Genomic DNA, 18522 nt, shown 5'->3' with positions numbered 1-18522 from the left:
CGTTGAACGTCCTGCTTAATCGTTATACACCTCATAATGGCTGACTCATTCACTCGAAAGCTGTATCCCGATGGAGAGTTGGTGCAAGCGCCCATCGCTACGCCTTTGAGCGGTCCCAGATTGATCTCACCCACTCCCGACGAAATCGAGTTTTGCGACGAGAAATGGCGTTCTTCATCCACCACCTCGATGCACCCATGCGCCGCAGAACAGCGTCGCAAGCACGAGTCCTACACGCTGGCTGGAAGCGTATTCCTCATCACTGGAAACGGAAAGACATTGAACCTTCCTGCGCCTTCGGACAGTCCGGCTGATCCGTTGAGCTGGAGTAAATGGAAAAGAGCTGGCGTAGCTCTGGCCGTTGGTTGGTTCTCGATCGTCGCGTTAGCTGTCGCTCAAGCGGCGGGAATCTTCTTGCGCGTCATCTCCCATGAATTCAATATCGATGTAGGTTGTTCAGTCCATGGTCTTCATCTCACTAACGTTACGAAGAACATCCAAGCATGGCAAATGGACACCTTGGTTACCATGCCTACCTTATTCATGGCTGTTGGATCTTTTCTGTGGATTCCATTGACCATTGGGATGGGGCGTCGTCCGGTCTTCTTGATTGCTTCAGTGACTTTAATAGTCGCTTGCATCGGGGCTGGGTACTCGCAGTCCTTCCCGCAACTGCTGGCATGCATATGCTTCTTGGGCCTCGCCGAAGGCTTTGCCCTCACTGCCGTTAGTTTGCTCAGATCTCCGAACTCTGAATACAATGACTGACAAACTTCAGGCTCTTCTCATTGTGATTGACATGACCTTTATCCATGAGCGACCGAGAACTATAGCCATGCTCTGGTCCATCGCAGGTTTCTTCGGCACTGGACTTGTGGCCATCATTCCATACATTTCCGATGAAGGAACACAGTGGCGATCATACTATCGTTACTGGTCAATTCCTGCGATGATATCGTTCTTCCTTACATTCTTTCTCTTCCCCGAGACCTACTTCAAGCGGCCAACAGTTGCTTTCGATGGACTCATCGTGTTACAAAGTAGCACAGAGAAGACGACAGTTTTCAAAGACATAGAAGTCGACTCTGACATTTACCGCGACCTCCCGGAGCTGCCCACGCAAAACGGAATTCTTGGTCGATACAGCGTCTGGATTTCACCCTTTGCATCGTGGACCGCCATGGTTCGCTGCTACCCGCAAATCGGCTTCTGTCTCATCAACCCAATGATTTTCTGGATGGCCATTGCTGTGGCCGTCAATTATGCCGCTATGTTGTTCATTGGCGCCTCGTACCCGCGCGTCCTCGGCGAAGCGCCATACAATCTTCGCACCGAGCTTGTCGTCCTTGTCAATCTTGCGAGCGCAGTTGGCGGCCTTCTCGCACTCGGGGCTGTGCAACCGGTGAACAGAATTCTCGACCATCTTGCGAAGCGCAACCGTGGCGTTCGCGAAGCCGAGCACTATCTCCTCGTGCTCATCCTGCCAGTCATCACCGGTGCTGCGAGCTCCTTGATTTACGGATGCGCAGTGCACTACAGCCTTCACCTCAGCCTGTACTACTTCGCATACGGATTGAACGGCTTTTCATGGGTCACGATCGCAATTGGTACGACGATGTGGGTCACGGAAGCCTTCCCACGCTGGGCTGCTCCAGCGCTTGCTGCGATGAGCGGCACAAGCTTCTTGGTGAGCTTCGGCTTAAGCTTTGGCTTGAGCCCTTGGATTATCGCGCATGGTTACAGGCTGGTTGGTGTTGAGCTCGCGGTATTCCAGATCTTTACTGGCTTGGTTGTGGTGCCGATCTCATTCTGGGGCAAGAGTGCGCGGCAGGCGATACATGGAAGGTGGGCTGACGAGCGTGGCGGTGCGCTGAGGCCTTTGTAGTTTCGTGTACATTGGACAGATCAATAATTCAACTCGAAGATTTGCTCATTGCGCGAATTGTTGTAATGTCTTTGTACTGCAGGTTATGAACCACGACGGAAAGTAAACCCTGGCCGCTTTCTGTCGTAGTTGACAAAGTAAAGTGGGAGAGGTGGGGGCGGAAGCGACAGGCAAACATGAGGGGTATTTGCGTATGCATGCAGCGCTGCCCCGCAATACCTGCCATTCCAGGAGCAGTTTCGTGCGCATGACAGGGCTGCTGAGGGTATGGACGACAACAAGTCAGCGAGTAAAACCATACAGGGCCCGCGAATAGATCGAGAAACTGTTTTTCAATGTGAGCTCATCCTATTTTGATATCACCGAGTTTTTTGAGATTAACGTCACGATATGATCTGTTGAAGCTGCCCCTGTCGCACCTTCCCAAATGCCGTGCTGTATGAAATCAACAACACTTAGACACACTTCGGCAGATAAGAGCAAGTGTCGCCCGTCGATACTCTTGCAGGACAACCCTTATTGGCGCGCGTCGTCAGCCGGGTGATACACCTGTGAGAACGAGCATTCTCAAGGCCTTAGTTATGAGTCTGGGCTTTGACTGGACATACCCCGGCCTGGATAGGTCTGAATTTCATTCCTTGGCCAATCTTCTCTCACTTCGGAATGATGGCCAGGCCGAACTTTCTTTCTTGTCAGATGTAGTGCTCGACCAGAACTGGAACACCACTGGAAGCGAAGATGGATACGCGTTGAGTTCGGATACTCATGTCGCACAGCAGATATCGAGCTCAGAGCACGAGGCACTGAAGCAAAAGTTCCTTGACTGTTTACCCGAATTCGCAGCTAACAAGAAAGGCGGAAGAACGGTCGCTTTTACCACGATGGCGGAAACCGAAGACAGCGTTACTCTCTGGATTGCCCGAAACAGTGGCTTCGAAGATGCGGATTATTCCGTGTTCGGCAGGCTGGCAAAGCTGTTAGGCTCATTTGCTGACAATGATGGTACGTGTCGCATCTGAAGATGTTCGTTAAAGGACTCATCTCATATTTCATGTTTAGCCAATCGACCGGAGGAATTATTATGGCAGGAGATGATCCCTTATCATCGGACTATCATCGAGCAGAACTATATTCCCGACTTGCGAGCAAGCTTCAAGGCCTGTGATCCCGTCCGTAAAGGTGATAAAATCTTTACCCAAAGCATCACTTCAGGATCTGTCGCGACATTGTTTGACTTGCGGCGACTTCTTTTTGATAACGATTCAAACAAAATGCGAATCTTGGAAAAGCATAAACATTTGATTATTGCAAGCTACGACCTGCGCATGACGAGAGAGATCAAGCAATTACTCCACGACTCAGCGAGCGCGACTTCCAAGTCGAAGCGATTGTGGGTCAACATCTGTCGTCTTGCTCGGATCCGAGTCGCAATAGAACGCTTTAAAGACATCACGCTCGCACTCCCAAATCTCAAGAAAGTCTCAATAAACCTCATCCCCTGCCCTCTTACGCCGCAAGGTCCGTCTAAGCGATCCATGAGCCTGGATCAAACGTTCAGCATACTCGGACTAAGATTGGATAGCACCACATCGAAAGCTATCCTAGGCCGAGGCTGGACTCTGGATAAAGCGCGGCACGAATTCTTCAAACAGCAAAAGCAAAAATACAACATACATGCCGAGGTCCAAATGCTTATGTATCTCACAGCCCAGAGCTCTTCCAGGACTAGCTATTTCCCATACTTTGGGTGTAGTAAACTCAGTTGCTTCATGTGTAATCAGTTTCTACAGTGCTATGGAAGCATCACAACGAGAGGGTCTCATGACCGCCTCTTCAAGCCATGGACTGTGCCTCATGCCGATGGACTTGGGGCTGACCAGGCTAGAAGAGTGTCAAAGCCACTCGTATCGATGCAAAAGAAAATCGAGAGTACACTGATGGGAAAAGCTAAGAGCCATATGCAGCTTGAAAGGACTTCAGCTTTTGGAGGGAGTAGCATCATGGGGGGCCAACAGGGCGAACCATCACAAAGACAGCTGCACATCAGTCGACTTACGATGATAGCGGAGCGCGATCGCGTTGCGGAAAGCTTCCGAAGGTGAGGGAAATCAGTTCGTCGGAGTCAGCGCCTTTCTGGCAGTTCAGAAACACTCTGACAATCTACGGCAGAAGTACAGATCAGCCATCTGCCCTAAAAATGCACGGACCACCAATTTCTAGAGAAGACGCGGTGGAAGGGGAATGTCATTCATGTCCGAAACTGACGAGCAGGAAGTGCAGCCTGTGTGGTCAAGACTATTTCTGCGGCGACCCATGCCAAGCGAGAAGTTCTGTAGCACACCTTTCACCTGCTCGAGACGACCACTCACTTTGGCTGACTACCTCTGGGATTCACTTGTGAAAGATCATATGCCTTCAGATGAAGATGTCCTCGAAGATTTTGGATTCAACAATGTTACTTTTAGACAGGAGAGAAATCTCCTTTTCGGCGTCTATCGAGGCATTATCTCTCTGGCGGGTTCTCTTCGAAAGATGTTAATGACTGGCGTGTTGCGGGCGTTCTAGTCAACAAGGTCAAATCCATCTATTCTGACATTCCTGAGACCCATCGCGGCCGGTATTTTCCATGGTTCTTGGAGAACCTTCATGTACTTGATCAACCAATAAGCAAGGAAGAGGCGCAACAAAAGCTTGTAGTGACCTTTTACGACAAAGCTAAGCCATATTTGGATGTTGAAGATCGGAGCAAGGTATTTGGGGATCTAAAGCCACAGGCGCAGAGACACAGCTACCACTTGCTGGCAGAGATGCAACATAGATGGAGCCCAAATCCGGTTGAGGAGAATTGGTACTCGTTCGGTTTTGTCACCTGTCGCAACCGGAGTGAGGAGCGCACACTATTAGGCCTCTATCAGCTGCTTCTCATTCCAAACGACGAATCCTCTTTGTACAGAATCCACAACCGTCAGCAAGGAACCATGCCACCCGTCCCATTCACAGAGTTTTGGAAAGCGTACGAGTCAAAATCCCTGATCATGCTCATGGATGCGAAAGGTCTGAGGGAGGTTCGATCTAGGCTTCCATTCCTCGAGGTCTTCTTATCTGCGCCCACGTCGATCATCCGTCCTTCTGTGTGGGACTTGAAGCAGTTTCTGGAAATCAGAAACCCCGTTGAAAATCCGCCCACGTCATCTGTAAGCGTGAACTATGGGTTCGCGAATTGTCGCAATCGCGAGTACACTTGCACGATGATGGAGATATACGACAGGGTCTTAGGGGTAGCGAATCATCTCAAGCATCACGAAGCCTGTGTGGCTAGGAATCTGTTTAGATATGTAGGTGCTTATGTGAGGCTGAAAGAACAATGGGTTAGGTTTGAAGGAGACTGGCATCCTGCAGGATCGTTCTAGCTATAAGCGAGATGTACTGGCGTTCTTTAGTGCATATTTACACTCCATCAGCGTTTTCGCCATCAACCATGTTGTCTTTGTGTTACTTCCGACTTGTTCTCTCCTGACCTTACTAGCGATGACGGGATGTAGCAAGAGAGTCGGGGCGACAGGTGAGCATGAGGTCGCAGCAGCGTCGCAATGCCTGCTGGTCTGGCATTAGTTTTGGGCGCATTAAATGAAGATAACACGCCTTTTGCGGGTAACAACGACAACGGATTAGCGAGTGAAACTACATGTAGACTGCGGAGAGCTGGAAAAACGTAGTCGAAGCCTAGCGACACTTTATGTAGCCTTCACGCTGGGTCATTAAGTCGCAGGAGGTGAACTGTTTTCTAGGAAATATGGCTGTGCAGGTGGTGGCGGGATAACCGCGAACGCACAGTTTGCGCTATGTTACCGGCAAATTCAGCGTTATCGAACTATTAAATCTTGTTGGGAGAGAAGAAACTCTATTGGAATTCAGCGGTTGGAACATTTCCCGCCTTTGCGACGGACGGATAACTTTACTTTGATTGACCTGGGCCTTACAAAATCTTTCTGATGTTGTGTCTACCTAGACTCTTAGCGTGAGCTGTTATCATCGAAATGCACTGCTTAAATTATTTCGCCTAGACTGAGGTCAGCTATAAGCGCTCGCCAAACAACTAGAGAAGACCGCCTACTAAAACTACTCGGCTCTACTTTCCGGACGGATAAATGCAAGCAAGAGCCTTATGTCGATTGATTATTCTACTTGGGCTCTACAAAGTCTTAGCACTTGCGGCACGAGAACAATATCTTAAGGCTTTTCTCGCCTTTGCGATAAAGGAGGACGATGATTGCTCGGATCTGTAGGCTCTGGCGCTACTCGAACTCATCTACGACCTTCGTTTAGAATTGGCCTGTCGGAAAACTGTTGACACTATTCATTCTATGACTGTTGGCTCTTTTCACACTTTTTTTGGGTTTGGTGAACTTACCACATTAGAAACACCTTGCTTTATGGTTATTACTCTGGCTTCTTTAGCGTACTGCTGCTGGTAGTGGTATGTTGCATGCCGAAGCATTGCTTAAGTGACTATCCAGAAGGGCCCATCAGTGCCGAAAAATGTGCAGGAACTCTTGGCCCCTTCTCTTCCAAGGGCTTTGGGAAAGGCTCATAAATTTGGCATAAACATCATAGGAGGGCTAGACAACACGCGAACTTCACGCGCCCTGAGGAAGAGCTTACGGACGGAAGTAAAGAGTTACAATGTGATATGTCATGTCTGCTGACCCGTTTCTCAATAGCTCCTCTTGCTGAAATCTCTACATCACCGAAAGGTTCGTTACTTATATACACCTCGGACGAAGGTTTGCTTCTCCATGAATCGCAAATGACAACGAATAACACGAACTCTGTAATCCTTTCTGAGGCGCGCTGTTTCGTTGGAGCGACTTATCTAAGCATTGCCCAGGATGGTCAACGCATCTCTGTCTGGTGTGTTCTAGAGTGAGCTAGAGTGTCTGTCTGGTACCATCTGGTGCCATTGTTGCTCTGAGGAAAGCACGGGCCGCCGCGATTCTACTCCCTTCTGCGCGAGCCACGTCGTTCACCGCACTTGTTCTCAGACCCACCCAGTCTAGCCCGGCTCAACAAGTGCTCCTGTCCGCAGAAGTGAGTGGCAACTTGACATTCCTTCAACAGGCACCCAATACAGGCATCTGGCGCAATGAACTGTTAATACCGAACAAAGAAGTAAAATCAAGGCCGGTCAGAGCTGCACAGTCTATGAGACAGCCAGTGACAAGAGTGGAGCACGTATACAAAGCGGCAAAATTCAATTGAGGGCGTCATCTGTTCAAACCTTAACCATTGATGGACGTCTAACCACACTCCTCGACACGAATGGCGTAGTAAGTAAAGGGGCAAAATTTCAACTTCGATCCCAAGACTTGTGAGCGGTAGTCACAGAGAAACTGCGTAGCTTCTCAGAGGTAGGATTTGCTTGCTTTGCTCGAAATTAGTGCCAACGCATCTCTATTAACTCCATACCGCAATGAAAAAGAAACGCCCGTTAAATGGTATCGACCCGCTCACCGCGATCTCTCGATAGTTCCGACTCTTCATCCAACCCATGGGCTCTCGTGCGACTCAAGATCAGCCGCAATGAACTCTGCGCTCTGTTCCAGCGTCGTTTGATAGCGCATCGCGTTTATAGCGCAGACCAGCGTCCTGCCGATCAAAGGAATATGCTTGATCCACGAATCTTTCCAGAGTGGCGGCACATCGGCACTCGCGACTGGCCTCGATTGCACAGTTGTTGTTGGTGATGCAGATTCAGGAACCATGGTATTTGGGCAGAACATGGACCATTCAATTGAGTCTGATGGAAGAGACCTGAGCAGATTATAGTTTTCGCGATGCTCGAGGAAGATGGGAACGCTGGAAACTCGTCAGTACGTGCTGCGATGCTGATTGAAGAAAGAAAACTATGCGTACTATGAAGTTATCATGACTTTTGTCCCAGGGAAGTTCAACACACCCTGGCCGCCCAAGAACCATGCGCGAACTGGTGCGGCTCGTTCCTTTGCCGCTTCCCGTACTGCTTCGACAACGGAACGGAATATCACTGGCAGGTCGGTATGAGCCCAAGGAGCAACAGCTGATAGGCCTGCCGTAATTACGACCGCGTCGCAACCGTGGTCGATGATGGCATTCTTGACTGCGCCCGAATCCTTTGCGGAGCCCTCAACAACGGTAATTTGGCAATGGAGAGTGTCCGGAAGTTGCGACTCCAGCTTTGATGCTGATCTCACAAATACGACTACGTGATGGCCATGCGCAAGGAGTGCTGGAACGAGGCGAACGCCAAAGTTGCCTGTAGCGCCGATGATGAGGACCTTCATTTTGGTGGTGGGTACGGAAAAGGGAAAGTGAGGCGGTTCACTTAGAGATTGCCGATTAGGAAACGATCGTTTGGAAGTTGCTGTATGTGCTATTGCGCGCTTGGTTGTGCATGTTGACAGGATTGCAGCAAGTTATACATCATATTATCAGCCCGCGAGACGGTGATTGTAAATCGCACACCGACGCGGCGCTGGTCGGATCTACCTAGGTACTTAGTGCGGACATCGCTTGGGAACTGCGAAGGGATCGAGAAAGGGATGCGATGCAACGGAACGGCGCATTTAGTTGCTGCGGTTGTTCAGTTCCTGGCGCTAACTCGGAATTGTCTGCTACCGAAGCTCCAACTCCGTCCTCGCTTTGAGGAAAGTACAACCCCGACAGCATTATGATCTCAAACATCAAATGCTTGATATCGATCAATGCAGCGCTCAAAAGTCTCTGGCATTAGAACTTGATTACAAAGACCTCTCGCAGTCCGGCAGAATCATCGGTTGCGCGCCAACAGCCATGCTTCCCTTCAGCGCTTCATAGCATCGCGAAAATATCGTCCAGGGGTAAGCAAAGGCGGAAATACACCCAGGGAACCTCACCCTGATCTTCCGCCGATATGGTCTCTATGTCACTACCCTCAATGACTGAAGGCTGTTAGAGTTGGTGCAGATGAAAGCAGAGGTGTCAAACTAACCATTTGCGAAGACAGGCATGTAAAGTTCTTGTAGGCACTCGAGCACCGCGTCGCGGTCGCGTAAAGCTTCCACAAATGCAGCGTCGACAACAATGCGTTTGAGCTGTTTGGCTCGGATCTCCGCTTCTTCCCAGCCAAGGAAGAGAAATTCAGGTCTTGCCGGAAAAATTACATTTTTGCATTCATCACGAGCGTCAGCAGCTGGTCAAGTACGCGCAAAAGCCTCACCTCACGACCTAACTGATATGCCCTTGGCATAACAAGACGCTTGATGAAGCATTCGGCCGAGTATTCGCGAGAAAACGCGGTCGGAGACGTACACTGTGCTTGGTTCGAGGGACTTGCCTGCGACTATAAGGCTGTACGCTTTTCACTTGTAGCGGGCGCAGACGGCGACGGCTGTACTGACCCCTCGTCCATAAGAGCCGTTGCTGATCGCACAAAGTGATTTCAATTTGGAGAAAGTACGTCTCATCCAATCTCTGCCATAGATCTGGTGACAGAAGGAAGTGGCATCGCGAATACCTTGGAGGCGTTCTCGTGCTATACAGCCGGCTTGGCATGCAGGTCCTCCATCCATGACGTTGGTTTGGGTAATGTCCATGGTCGTGAATCCACAGTGGATGTTCGTCCTATGAACGCGTACCATAACAATCAAAACAGCAAGGAATCCCGGTTTCGCCACTTTGCCCGCTTGCATAACTTCCGATCTGGGGAAGCTGGCCACGATATGCCTCCACTGCCAGAGACCAGGCTTCGTGGACGTAAGATTGGTTCAACGAAGCTTGACCATACATTGGCATGTAAGGGTCATTTGGATGAGCCATGGATAATGTAACACTTGGCGTCTGAATTGTTCCACCAAGCGAGATATAAAGTCGGTTCAAATTTCCTCATACTGGCTGAGAGCATTGTTCGAGCTTCACCAGTCTGAACTCCATCTCGATGCTACCAACAGCGCTACTCTTGACGTTTCTCGCGGCGGGCCAGGCAGCTTCATCGGATACAGCCTCAAACATCAATATCGACTTAGAGCTCACCGCCGTCACCACTAGCGGGACGTACACAGGCTTTGTGGATGACGCAGCACCCAATGTGAAGCAATGGCTCGGAATCCGCTACGGCAAGGCGCCTGTTGGCCCCAAGCGTTTTATGCCACCGGAGCCTGCAGTGGATATGACAGCCCACTACTATGCTCGCGAGTATAAGCCCATCTGCTTCCAGCAGAGCGGAAACCACACCGGACTTTTCTGGGAGCTTGTGCCCGAATTCCAGAATCAGGATCCACAAAGTGAAGACTGCCTCTACTTGAATGTCTGGGCACCCAAGAAACCTGCGAAGAAGGTCCCGGTATTGATTTGGGTGTGTGGTGGTGGCTTGCAGGAAGGAGGTGGGCATGCGCCATATCAGATACCTGATCAATGGTTGGAGAAGACTGAGAGTCATATTGTGGTCACATTCAAGTCAGCACAACCGTGTGAAGTTTCGGTATGTCGACTAACGAATGGACAGCTACCGTCTCAATGTGTTTGGATTTCCAGGCGCACGGGGTGCGCGCGAAAATGCGGGCTTCCACGACGCAAGAATGGCGTATGTAGCCTCTAAGCCCAATTGCTTCACATGTCTAACGTTCCAAGTGTCGAATGGGCGAGAGATAATATTGGTGCGTTCGGAGGCGATCCCGAGAACATGATCATATGGGGTCAATCAGCTGGTAGGTAGCTCAGGCCGCACTCGATATTTGCAACTAACCCAACACAGGCGCGGGCCTAGTCGGTTCCTACATCTATGCCAACGGTGAAGATCCCATTGTCAGCGGCGCGATAGCAATGTCCGGAGCCGTCAACAGCCCGGCACCAGACAACTCCACTAACTTCTCTGAACTTGCCAAAGCTGCCAACTGCGGTGGCCTCAGCGCCAAAGCTGAGCTCTTGTGCATGCAGCATGTCCCGGCTTTACGTCTGCAAGACCTACTTCAGGGATCCGTATTGCCTGGAAGCAATACTCCCGTACCGAGGTTCCGCGCCGTCGTTGATAATGTTACTGTGTTTGCGAACAACACTGCGCGGTTGGAAGGAAATTTGACGGCCAATATCGTACGTTGCTGATCCGATTGATCAATCATCGCCTTCATTGGCTGACTTGAACCGCAGCCTCTGATCACCGGATACACGATCAACGAGCTCGCTGCTTTCGAGGGTTACGTATCGAAGAATGAAACGAAACCGCCGCCAGGATTAAGCACCGTACCTGGGCCTTCTCTTGGGTGTCCGGTGCAGGCCGAGGTCGCGTCAGTGCCTTAGTCTCATGCGTCGACTGCATAGGAGCTGACTACCTACCCAGACAACGACTGAAATACAATCTTCCCACATATCGATACCTTTTCGCAGGTAATTTCTCTAACATCACACCACGCTACTGGTTGGGTGCAATGCACAGCTGTGAGTCACGACCGCAAATCGGGAGGGAAGGGTGACTGACGTTGCTACAGCCGATTTACCCCTCGTGTTCGACACACATTATCAGTTCCGCGGTAACTCGACTGAGCTGGAGTGGAAGACCAGTCATGCGATGCAAGAATCATGGGTCAGCTTCGCCACCGACTCTGCCGGCGATCCGAATTATGCAGAGGGCGTGAAATGGCCGAGATACTCTCCAATGGGCGACACGACACTTGTATTTGGTGGGGTTGATGCTGCAGCACAGTTGCTGCCAGGAAGCTATGCTGATAGCTTTATCGTCTGTCCGAGCGTGCAATGAAATTGTTTGCTTTCTTAGATGAACCTGAATTGCAAGAGAGGTTGCGTGGAAAGGAGTCGCGTTGAAGAAGGTGCTGCTATAGAAGAGAGATTGTATCTTAATATATACTGCTAGTAGCGTTAAATTCAAAGCGATAAGAACTGTAATCTATTCTAGAGTGCTAAATCTAGTATTATAAGACTAGAATACTTTATTAGTACTAAGAACTATGTGTAACGTACCTTACAGCTTCGCGGACCATATAGCTTCGCGAACTACTTAATTTTAGTACTAAAGAAGATCAATAATCTAGAGCTTAATATCTATAGACCTACTTGATAAAATCCTCTAAAAACTTTACTACAAAGCAGCATTCATATAAACTTTATAATCCTAGAATTTTTAATCTATAGCTTTGGTATTTAGAAAATTATCAAAGAAAAACTAAACTATAAGGATTATCTTAGCGTACTTTCTAATATCTTTTCCTCTATCCTAGCTAGAGCTTAGAAATCTTAGCTATATAGAGTTTAGATATATAGAAATAGCATATTAAATTTTTAGAAAGTTCTATCTAGCAGATCTAGAGTTATTAAGCTCTAGATTATTGGTTTTCCTTAGTAAATCAAGTGTTCGGCTAACTCGTGTGTCCAGCTAACCTATAAGGTACGTTAGTTACTTTTCTATAATTGCATTACTTTTGATAGGGCAGGCCTAAGCGTTTTTGTAAGCAGGCTCCTTTTTTCCTTCTGCTGCTCACCTGATAACCTTCGAAACTCAGGTTATACCTACTAATAACATCGCAAGTGTCGTGCGCTATGTTGCTGGTTCGAAAAGAATCTAAAGCATCACGATCCTCTTCTTTCTTCATATTAACTTTAATCATGGCGCGAACATCTCAAATTAAGAAAGTCGCCACATTGCGCCAGCGCTCCTACTCCTCCCCCTCTTCATTCCTCCCCACGCCTAAACCAGCAATTCACGACTACCCCGGGCTCGGGCTCCCCTTGCGCCATCTCGTTCAAGACAAGTACGGCTTCTATCCGATCGGTGCGCACGGCAGTAATTATGAAGCCCACTCGGAGCCGATCTTTGTGCGCGAAGTGGCTATGATGGACGTCATAGAGAGATTGACGGACAAGACCGAGTGGAGTAGGAAAGTGTTCGATGAGGAGATTGTGGCGAAGTGGAAGAAAGAGGCGTTAGCGTTGAAGGACGAGGATTTTTACAGGCTGGCAACAAGTGGGAAGAGTCAGTATTGGGGGGATGACGGGGTAGAGTTGCGGGATGATGACGGGGGTGTGATGCCAGATAATATTCTAAATGGGGTCGCTTTTGACTGCGTAGGTATTTACTTTGTGATTTGGGCAAATTTGCTGACGATTGCGAAAGTGCATTCAAGAGCTCCAGAGTAAAGCCAAGTATCTGAAAAAAACTGGAATCGTACCGACGTTGGATGCTTGTGCATCTGTGGCTAAGTCCGACTCCCTCGTCACGCCAGAGCTGCACGCCGCTTTACGTGCTGCTTTTGAGAAGCTCAAGGCCGATCACGAAGCTGCTCCTGACTGGCACCCTTGCTATAACGACATGGTACAGGACTTTGTAGATCCATCCATGTACCCTTTGATTTATGGCCGGACCCGCGCATTCCAGCAAGAGTGCGTCGGTGTCGAAGATGCGATTTCCCACTGGGCCGGCAAAGGAGCCGTTGTGCCAAACGCAGAGCACCAAAATTTCGAAGGAACCAATTCGATGCACTATGGAGTCGGAAGCGGTACATTGCCGCCAGAGTACTGGTCTGAGACGTATCAATGGCTGCCAGCTAACGTTACGTTTCAGCCAGATGGTGGTGTCAAGTTCACCAGTTATGTGAATAACTTGCACCCGGGGAAGTATCCCAATATCCATCGGGTGCTTGAGGAGCTTATTAAAGCTTCACTTCCTATGTGGGATCAGTGTCTTGCCTTGGCTGCCGATTATGAGAGCAGAGAAGGTGCGGGGAGGATGAAGAAACGCATGCCTATGGTGGATAACGCTGAGTAAGTTCACACGCCTCATTTCTGCACAACACTAATCATGTTGCGTTTTAGTGATGAAAATGCCAAAAACTGGATTCCTGAGGACGCACAAGAGTGCGCAGATGCAGAAGTCACAGAGCAACAACTCGAAGACTTAGGATACTCTCCAGACTGGTCTGAACCCAACAGACTAACAGAATACAAATGGAAGATCGTGCGCAAGCCCAAGCTTCCCGAGGCAACTTTCTCAGACATCTCATACGCACCTCAGGAAGGCACACAGCTTGTGGAACGCTTCGCCTCCTCTGGCCTTCAAGTTATTGTCAAAATGGTCTCAATTGAACTCACCCCCGAGAAACCGGACTTCCCCGTCGGCGGATGGCACATCGAGGGCCAAATGAATGAACACATCGCCGCCACGTCGATGTACTATCTAGACAGCGAGAACATCGCCGATAACAGTCTGTACTTTCGCATGCAGACGTCCGCGTACCTCAACGATGATGATGCATACCAGGTCGGCCAGGACTCGTACAAGTGGATGGAAGGTGTATATGGGACTGGATTTGGGTGCGGCAACTCGCCGTGTTTGCAGAATTATGGAAGTGTGGTGACAAAGCAGGGGCGCTTGCTGGCGTTTCCCAATGTCTTGTAAGCACGTGCTGAATCGTGACTGAAGAGTTTTTGCTAACGAGACGGACAGTCAACAGCGCGTGTCCCCCTTCAAGCTCATCGATCCAACAAAGCCAGGGCACCACCGCTTCGTCACGCTGTGGCTGATCGACCCTACTAAACGCGTCATTAACACCGCAAACGTCCCACCGCAGCAACTATCCTGGTACAACAAGTTGCTCCTCAGTGGCACCGCTGAAGCGCGCAAAGCCGCGCTAGCAAAACTCCCTAGACGAGAGGATACGACGGAACAGGCCCGATCCGCGTCTCGAAATAGTTAGCGCAGAATTTATATAGAGGCTAAAAACTCTATTAAAGAGAAGGTCTATCTTAACCTTAAGAGCCTAATCTAAATAACTTCTTATGCATTTTTTATTAAGTGCTCTATATAAAGTCTCTTTTTATATCTCTAAACTTTTTACTGCTATAGTTAAAATTATAAAAAGTTACGTTATGCATATTATTAAGATTAGAGTTATAATAAAAACTATATAGAATAGCTATGCGTTAACGCAGCAAGATAAGAATAATAGTAATAGTAATAGCGTTATATACTATAAAAAAGAATATTACGTATTGCTTAATAATTGCGATAATATTTTCTATTTTCTAGAAGAATTTAGTATCTTAGTTTGCAAGCAGCACTATATAGATATAATTAATCTAGATATATATCTCTTATAGTATTATAATATAGATACTATAACTTAATAATAGATTATTAACTGCTTTGCGCATATTGCTACTATTAAACTAGATTAAATTAAACTCTCTAAAGAGCCTAACCTCTAGAACTAATTTAATTGCTGCTACTACTACTTAAAAACTCTAACTATATAATTTAATTACTGCTACTGCTTATATAAAAGGTAATTAGTTCTAGAAACTAATTACTTTGCGCTTATACTATATATATATCTACTCTAAAGTGCAGATACTATAGAGTAACTAAAGTATCTCTTTTCTTTTATTACTTCTTATTATAATATGCTACTTATATACTCTAGATATTCTTTGCTAAGTAATATACACTTAGCTCTATAATCTTTAGCTTACTTATATATAATTCTATAAGTAGAATACTATACTTCTAGGCTGCTGTCTATACTAAAACTAAATAATTATGCAATTCTATAAGAGTATACTACTTATCTTAACTCTGCATATCTATATATATAATTCTAAGTTTGCAACTCCTACGTAGCAGAGTTGCAAACTTAGAAAATTATACTAAATTATCTACTAGAACTGCTGCTACCTTCTTCTACTACCTAGAAAATTTATTATGCTCTATAGATCTTACTATTACTCTGCAAAGTTATTATTTTTTATCTATGCTTATTATTCTAATACTCTTAGAATGCCTGTATAGTTCTTTTTAGCTCTAAAAAGACTTTTCTAAGTATTTAATACTCTGCTCTAGCTAAGAACTATGCTTTTTAGCATATTTCTCTCTTAAAATTTATTTAATTCTCTTCTCTCTTCTCTTCTTACTTTCTTTATTACTTCTTATCTTTCTTTTATATAATAGCAGGTTAGTATAAAGTTATCTTTTATACTTTTTTCTTCTCTAGAGTAATTATTATATCTTTTCTAACACTTTTTATTCTTACTATGCTTCTGCTAGAGGCCTAGAGCTCTTATAAGTTATAAAGGCAGCTATAATCTCTTAAAAGAGTTAGAATAAGTTAAATAAGATAAAATAAGTTTGCTTCTAGCTTATATATGCCTCTATATTTAATATATAAAAGGATAGATTACGTAAGAAGGCAGTTAGTTTTCTATTCTACTACTTAATATGCTCTATTTAGTTATTTAATATTAAATATAGCTTTATACTAATAGTTTTAGCATCTATCTTAGCTAAATATGCTCTCTTACTACTAAGCACTTATTATTTCTATTACCTTTAAGCCTACTTAAAGCTAACTATCTACTAATAAGCTATATTATTAGTATAGTATTATAAGAGATATTAACTAGTTTAGGTAAAATTAAGTTAGTGCTCTATTTTAGCTATATATACTATATAGCTTAGGCTAGATTTAAACTAGAAGAAGCTCTCTACTTTAAGTTCTATCTACTTAGTAGTCTAGAAGCAGTACTCTTATACTATTCTCTGCTTTAAGTTATTATCTCTTTCTTTCTTAACTTAAAACTACCTAGAACTATTATAACTAGATTAATATAATTCTTTTCTTAGAAGATTACTCTATTCTTCTCTCTAATAATCTCTAGTTTAGTGCTTCTATTATTAAATTTAATAATAACTAAGGCTTTACTAGCTCTAATCTATCTAAAGAGAATCTTTCTTATTCTCTATTGCCTCTAGAGCCTTGCCTAAACTTTAATCTTCTTAACTTTAGTACTTTATAAGTCTCTTGCTACTTCTACTAAGTATATTACTAGTAAGCTAAGAGATTATTAGATAGAATTGCAGAGACTATAATATTTTAGCTTTGCTATAGAGATAGAGAAATTAATATTCTACTCTTTAAGCCTCTACTAAGGTATCTTTTTAACTTTTTATACCTCTAAGTACTAGAAGTAAGAGAGTTCTAGAATAATTTATATTAGTATAACGCTGCTTTTACTTTTATATTATTAGATTATACCTCTATTAGTTATAAAGAGAGCTATAGCGTTTAGGTATTTACTATCTATAGAGCTCTTTACTACTAAACTAGTCTATTAGAGAAGCTTTATAAAGGCTAAATTACTACTTATACCTAGTTATACTTCTATAATAAGCAGTACGCAGACTATTTATAGAGTAATAGAAACTCTATACTACGCTAAGATACTCTTTCTAAATTAAATATTATGCTTTATAAGCTTTCTAACTCTTATATTACTATCTATAAGACTATATAGCAGCGTCTTACTAAGGCTATAGTTAATTAGCGTATTATTCTCTAGAATAACTTTACTATTACTCTTAAAATAGATAGTAACTATTAGATAGAGAACGTTTAGGTTACTAAGAAGGTTAGTTTAATTCTTTAAAACTCTTAAGCGTCTAAAATAGAGTACTCTATTATTCTTGCTACTTAAGATAGCACTATATTATATACTATTAAAGCTTATTAGCTAGACTATATGCCTCTATACTATATTCTTATATTCTCTAAAGGTAGTAGAAGTTAGTTAATAATAATAGAGGTTCTTAATTAACGTAGAGTGCTTATAAGAGTTAGGTTAATATAGAAAAAGTATTATTAATTCTATCTTTATACTTGTCTAAAGCAAAGAATAGTCTCTTTTCGCTATTTTTAGCTCTTTTAGTAGTAGATTATTAATATATAGGCTCTTATTAAGCAAAATAAGCTTAATTTTATCTGTTATAACTAGAAAACGTTATATATAGAGCTTTATTAGAGAGTTATAGACGCTCTCTTAAACTAAGACTATAAGTAAGGTCTAATAGGTTATTAGATTATCTTTCTAGCAATCTATTTAGGCTGCTAAAGATTTATATAGAACTATTACTATAACTCTATAGCTATATACTAAGACTTTAGCTGCTTAATCTTATTTCTTATCTTTACTACTACTTCTTATTAGCTTAAGGTTTAATAGGAGCTTAGCTAAGAAGAAACTAGTATTAATTAGCCTAATCTTATTACTTAGGTATTCTATCTAAAGGTTTAGAAGTTTCTAAAGAACCTAAAAATATACTTTAGCGCCTAACTTAGATATATTTACACTATTAAGTATTAGAAATACAGCCTTCTCTATATTTATCTGCTTCTTTTTCTACCTATACTAACCTATATAGCCTTTACTAATACGAATTATATTAATAGCTATATCTATATAGAGTTACTTACCTCTAAGAATAACTCTAATAGCGTTTTAACTGCTATTATTCTAAAGTTTATAGTCTATAGATCCTTATAGAGAAGAAGAATACTTTAACGCTCCCTTATATAGTAAAACAGAGTTATAGTTTACCTAAAAAGTATTTAAAAAGCTTTTCTAAGCTATTTTATGCTTCTACTATTATCTCTATAGATAGTTATCTGCAATATTAGCGCTAAAATAATAGTATATAATATACTATTCGTCCTAAACAGAGAGATTTCGTTATTAATAACAGCTAGATTATCTTATACTACTCTTCTCTACTCTAGAAATATGCTGCTTATATTAATATTAAGATTTATAGTACTATCTATACTATATACATATTAGAATTTCTA

The 18522-nt window shown here is 44.5% G+C and overlaps 7 protein-coding genes across 7 annotated transcripts; 5 read left to right on the top strand and 2 right to left on the bottom strand.

Annotated features, from left to right (window-relative positions):
• Positions 1-36: 36 nt before the first annotated feature.
• On the top strand, positions 37-1885 carry SNOG_14469 (hypothetical protein; the record flags this gene model as incomplete). Its single annotated transcript, XM_001804601.1, has 3 exons — positions 37-447; positions 661-730; positions 834-1885. 3 exons carry the CDS (start codon positions 37-39, stop codon positions 1883-1885), a joined length of 1533 nt encoding a protein of 510 aa, XP_001804653.1.
• A 581-nt stretch (positions 1886-2466) lies between these two features.
• SNOG_14468 (hypothetical protein) lies at positions 2467-3987 on the top strand (the record flags this gene model as incomplete). The annotated part of the gene is made up of 2 exons (XM_001804600.1): positions 2467-2887; positions 2945-3987. The coding sequence occupies 2 exons, from the start codon at positions 2467-2469 to the stop codon at positions 3985-3987; spliced, it is 1464 nt and encodes a 487-aa protein (XP_001804652.1).
• Positions 3988-4135: 148 nt separating this feature from the next.
• Positions 4136-5204, top strand: SNOG_14467 (hypothetical protein; the record flags this gene model as incomplete). Its single annotated transcript, XM_001804599.1, has 3 exons — positions 4136-4339; positions 4489-5079; positions 5154-5204. 3 exons carry the CDS (start codon positions 4136-4138, stop codon positions 5202-5204), a joined length of 846 nt encoding a protein of 281 aa, XP_001804651.1.
• Positions 5205-7422: 2218 nt separating this feature from the next.
• Positions 7423-8205, bottom strand: SNOG_14466 (hypothetical protein; the record flags this gene model as incomplete). Its single annotated transcript, XM_001804598.1, has 2 exons — positions 7423-7741; positions 7799-8205. 2 exons carry the CDS (start codon positions 8203-8205, stop codon positions 7423-7425), a joined length of 726 nt encoding a protein of 241 aa, XP_001804650.1.
• Positions 8206-8731: 526 nt separating this feature from the next.
• SNOG_14465 (hypothetical protein) lies at positions 8732-9495 on the bottom strand (the record flags this gene model as incomplete). The annotated part of the gene is made up of 4 exons (XM_001804597.1): positions 8732-8841; positions 8892-9092; positions 9212-9236; positions 9301-9495. The coding sequence occupies 4 exons, from the start codon at positions 9493-9495 to the stop codon at positions 8732-8734; spliced, it is 531 nt and encodes a 176-aa protein (XP_001804649.1).
• A 341-nt stretch (positions 9496-9836) lies between these two features.
• On the top strand, positions 9837-10999 carry SNOG_14464 (hypothetical protein; the record flags this gene model as incomplete). The annotated part of the gene is made up of 4 exons (XM_001804596.1): positions 9837-10366; positions 10404-10481; positions 10529-10605; positions 10653-10999. 4 exons carry the CDS (start codon positions 9837-9839, stop codon positions 10997-10999), a joined length of 1032 nt encoding a protein of 343 aa, XP_001804648.1.
• Positions 11000-12514: 1515 nt separating this feature from the next.
• Positions 12515-14303, top strand: SNOG_14463 (hypothetical protein; the record flags this gene model as incomplete). Its single annotated transcript, XM_001804595.1, has 3 exons — positions 12515-12973; positions 13041-13669; positions 13721-14303. The coding sequence occupies 3 exons, from the start codon at positions 12515-12517 to the stop codon at positions 14301-14303; spliced, it is 1671 nt and encodes a 556-aa protein (XP_001804647.1).
• Positions 14304-18522: the final 4219 nt, after the last annotated feature.

Source organism: Parastagonospora nodorum (genome assembly GCF_000146915.1).
Source record: "Parastagonospora nodorum SN15 chromosome Unknown scaffold_32, whole genome shotgun sequence".
Lineage (NCBI taxonomy): Eukaryota > Fungi > Ascomycota > Dothideomycetes > Pleosporales > Phaeosphaeriaceae > Parastagonospora > Parastagonospora nodorum.
Note: the sequence above shows the minus strand (reverse complement) of the source record. Positions and strands in the feature narration are given on the sequence as shown.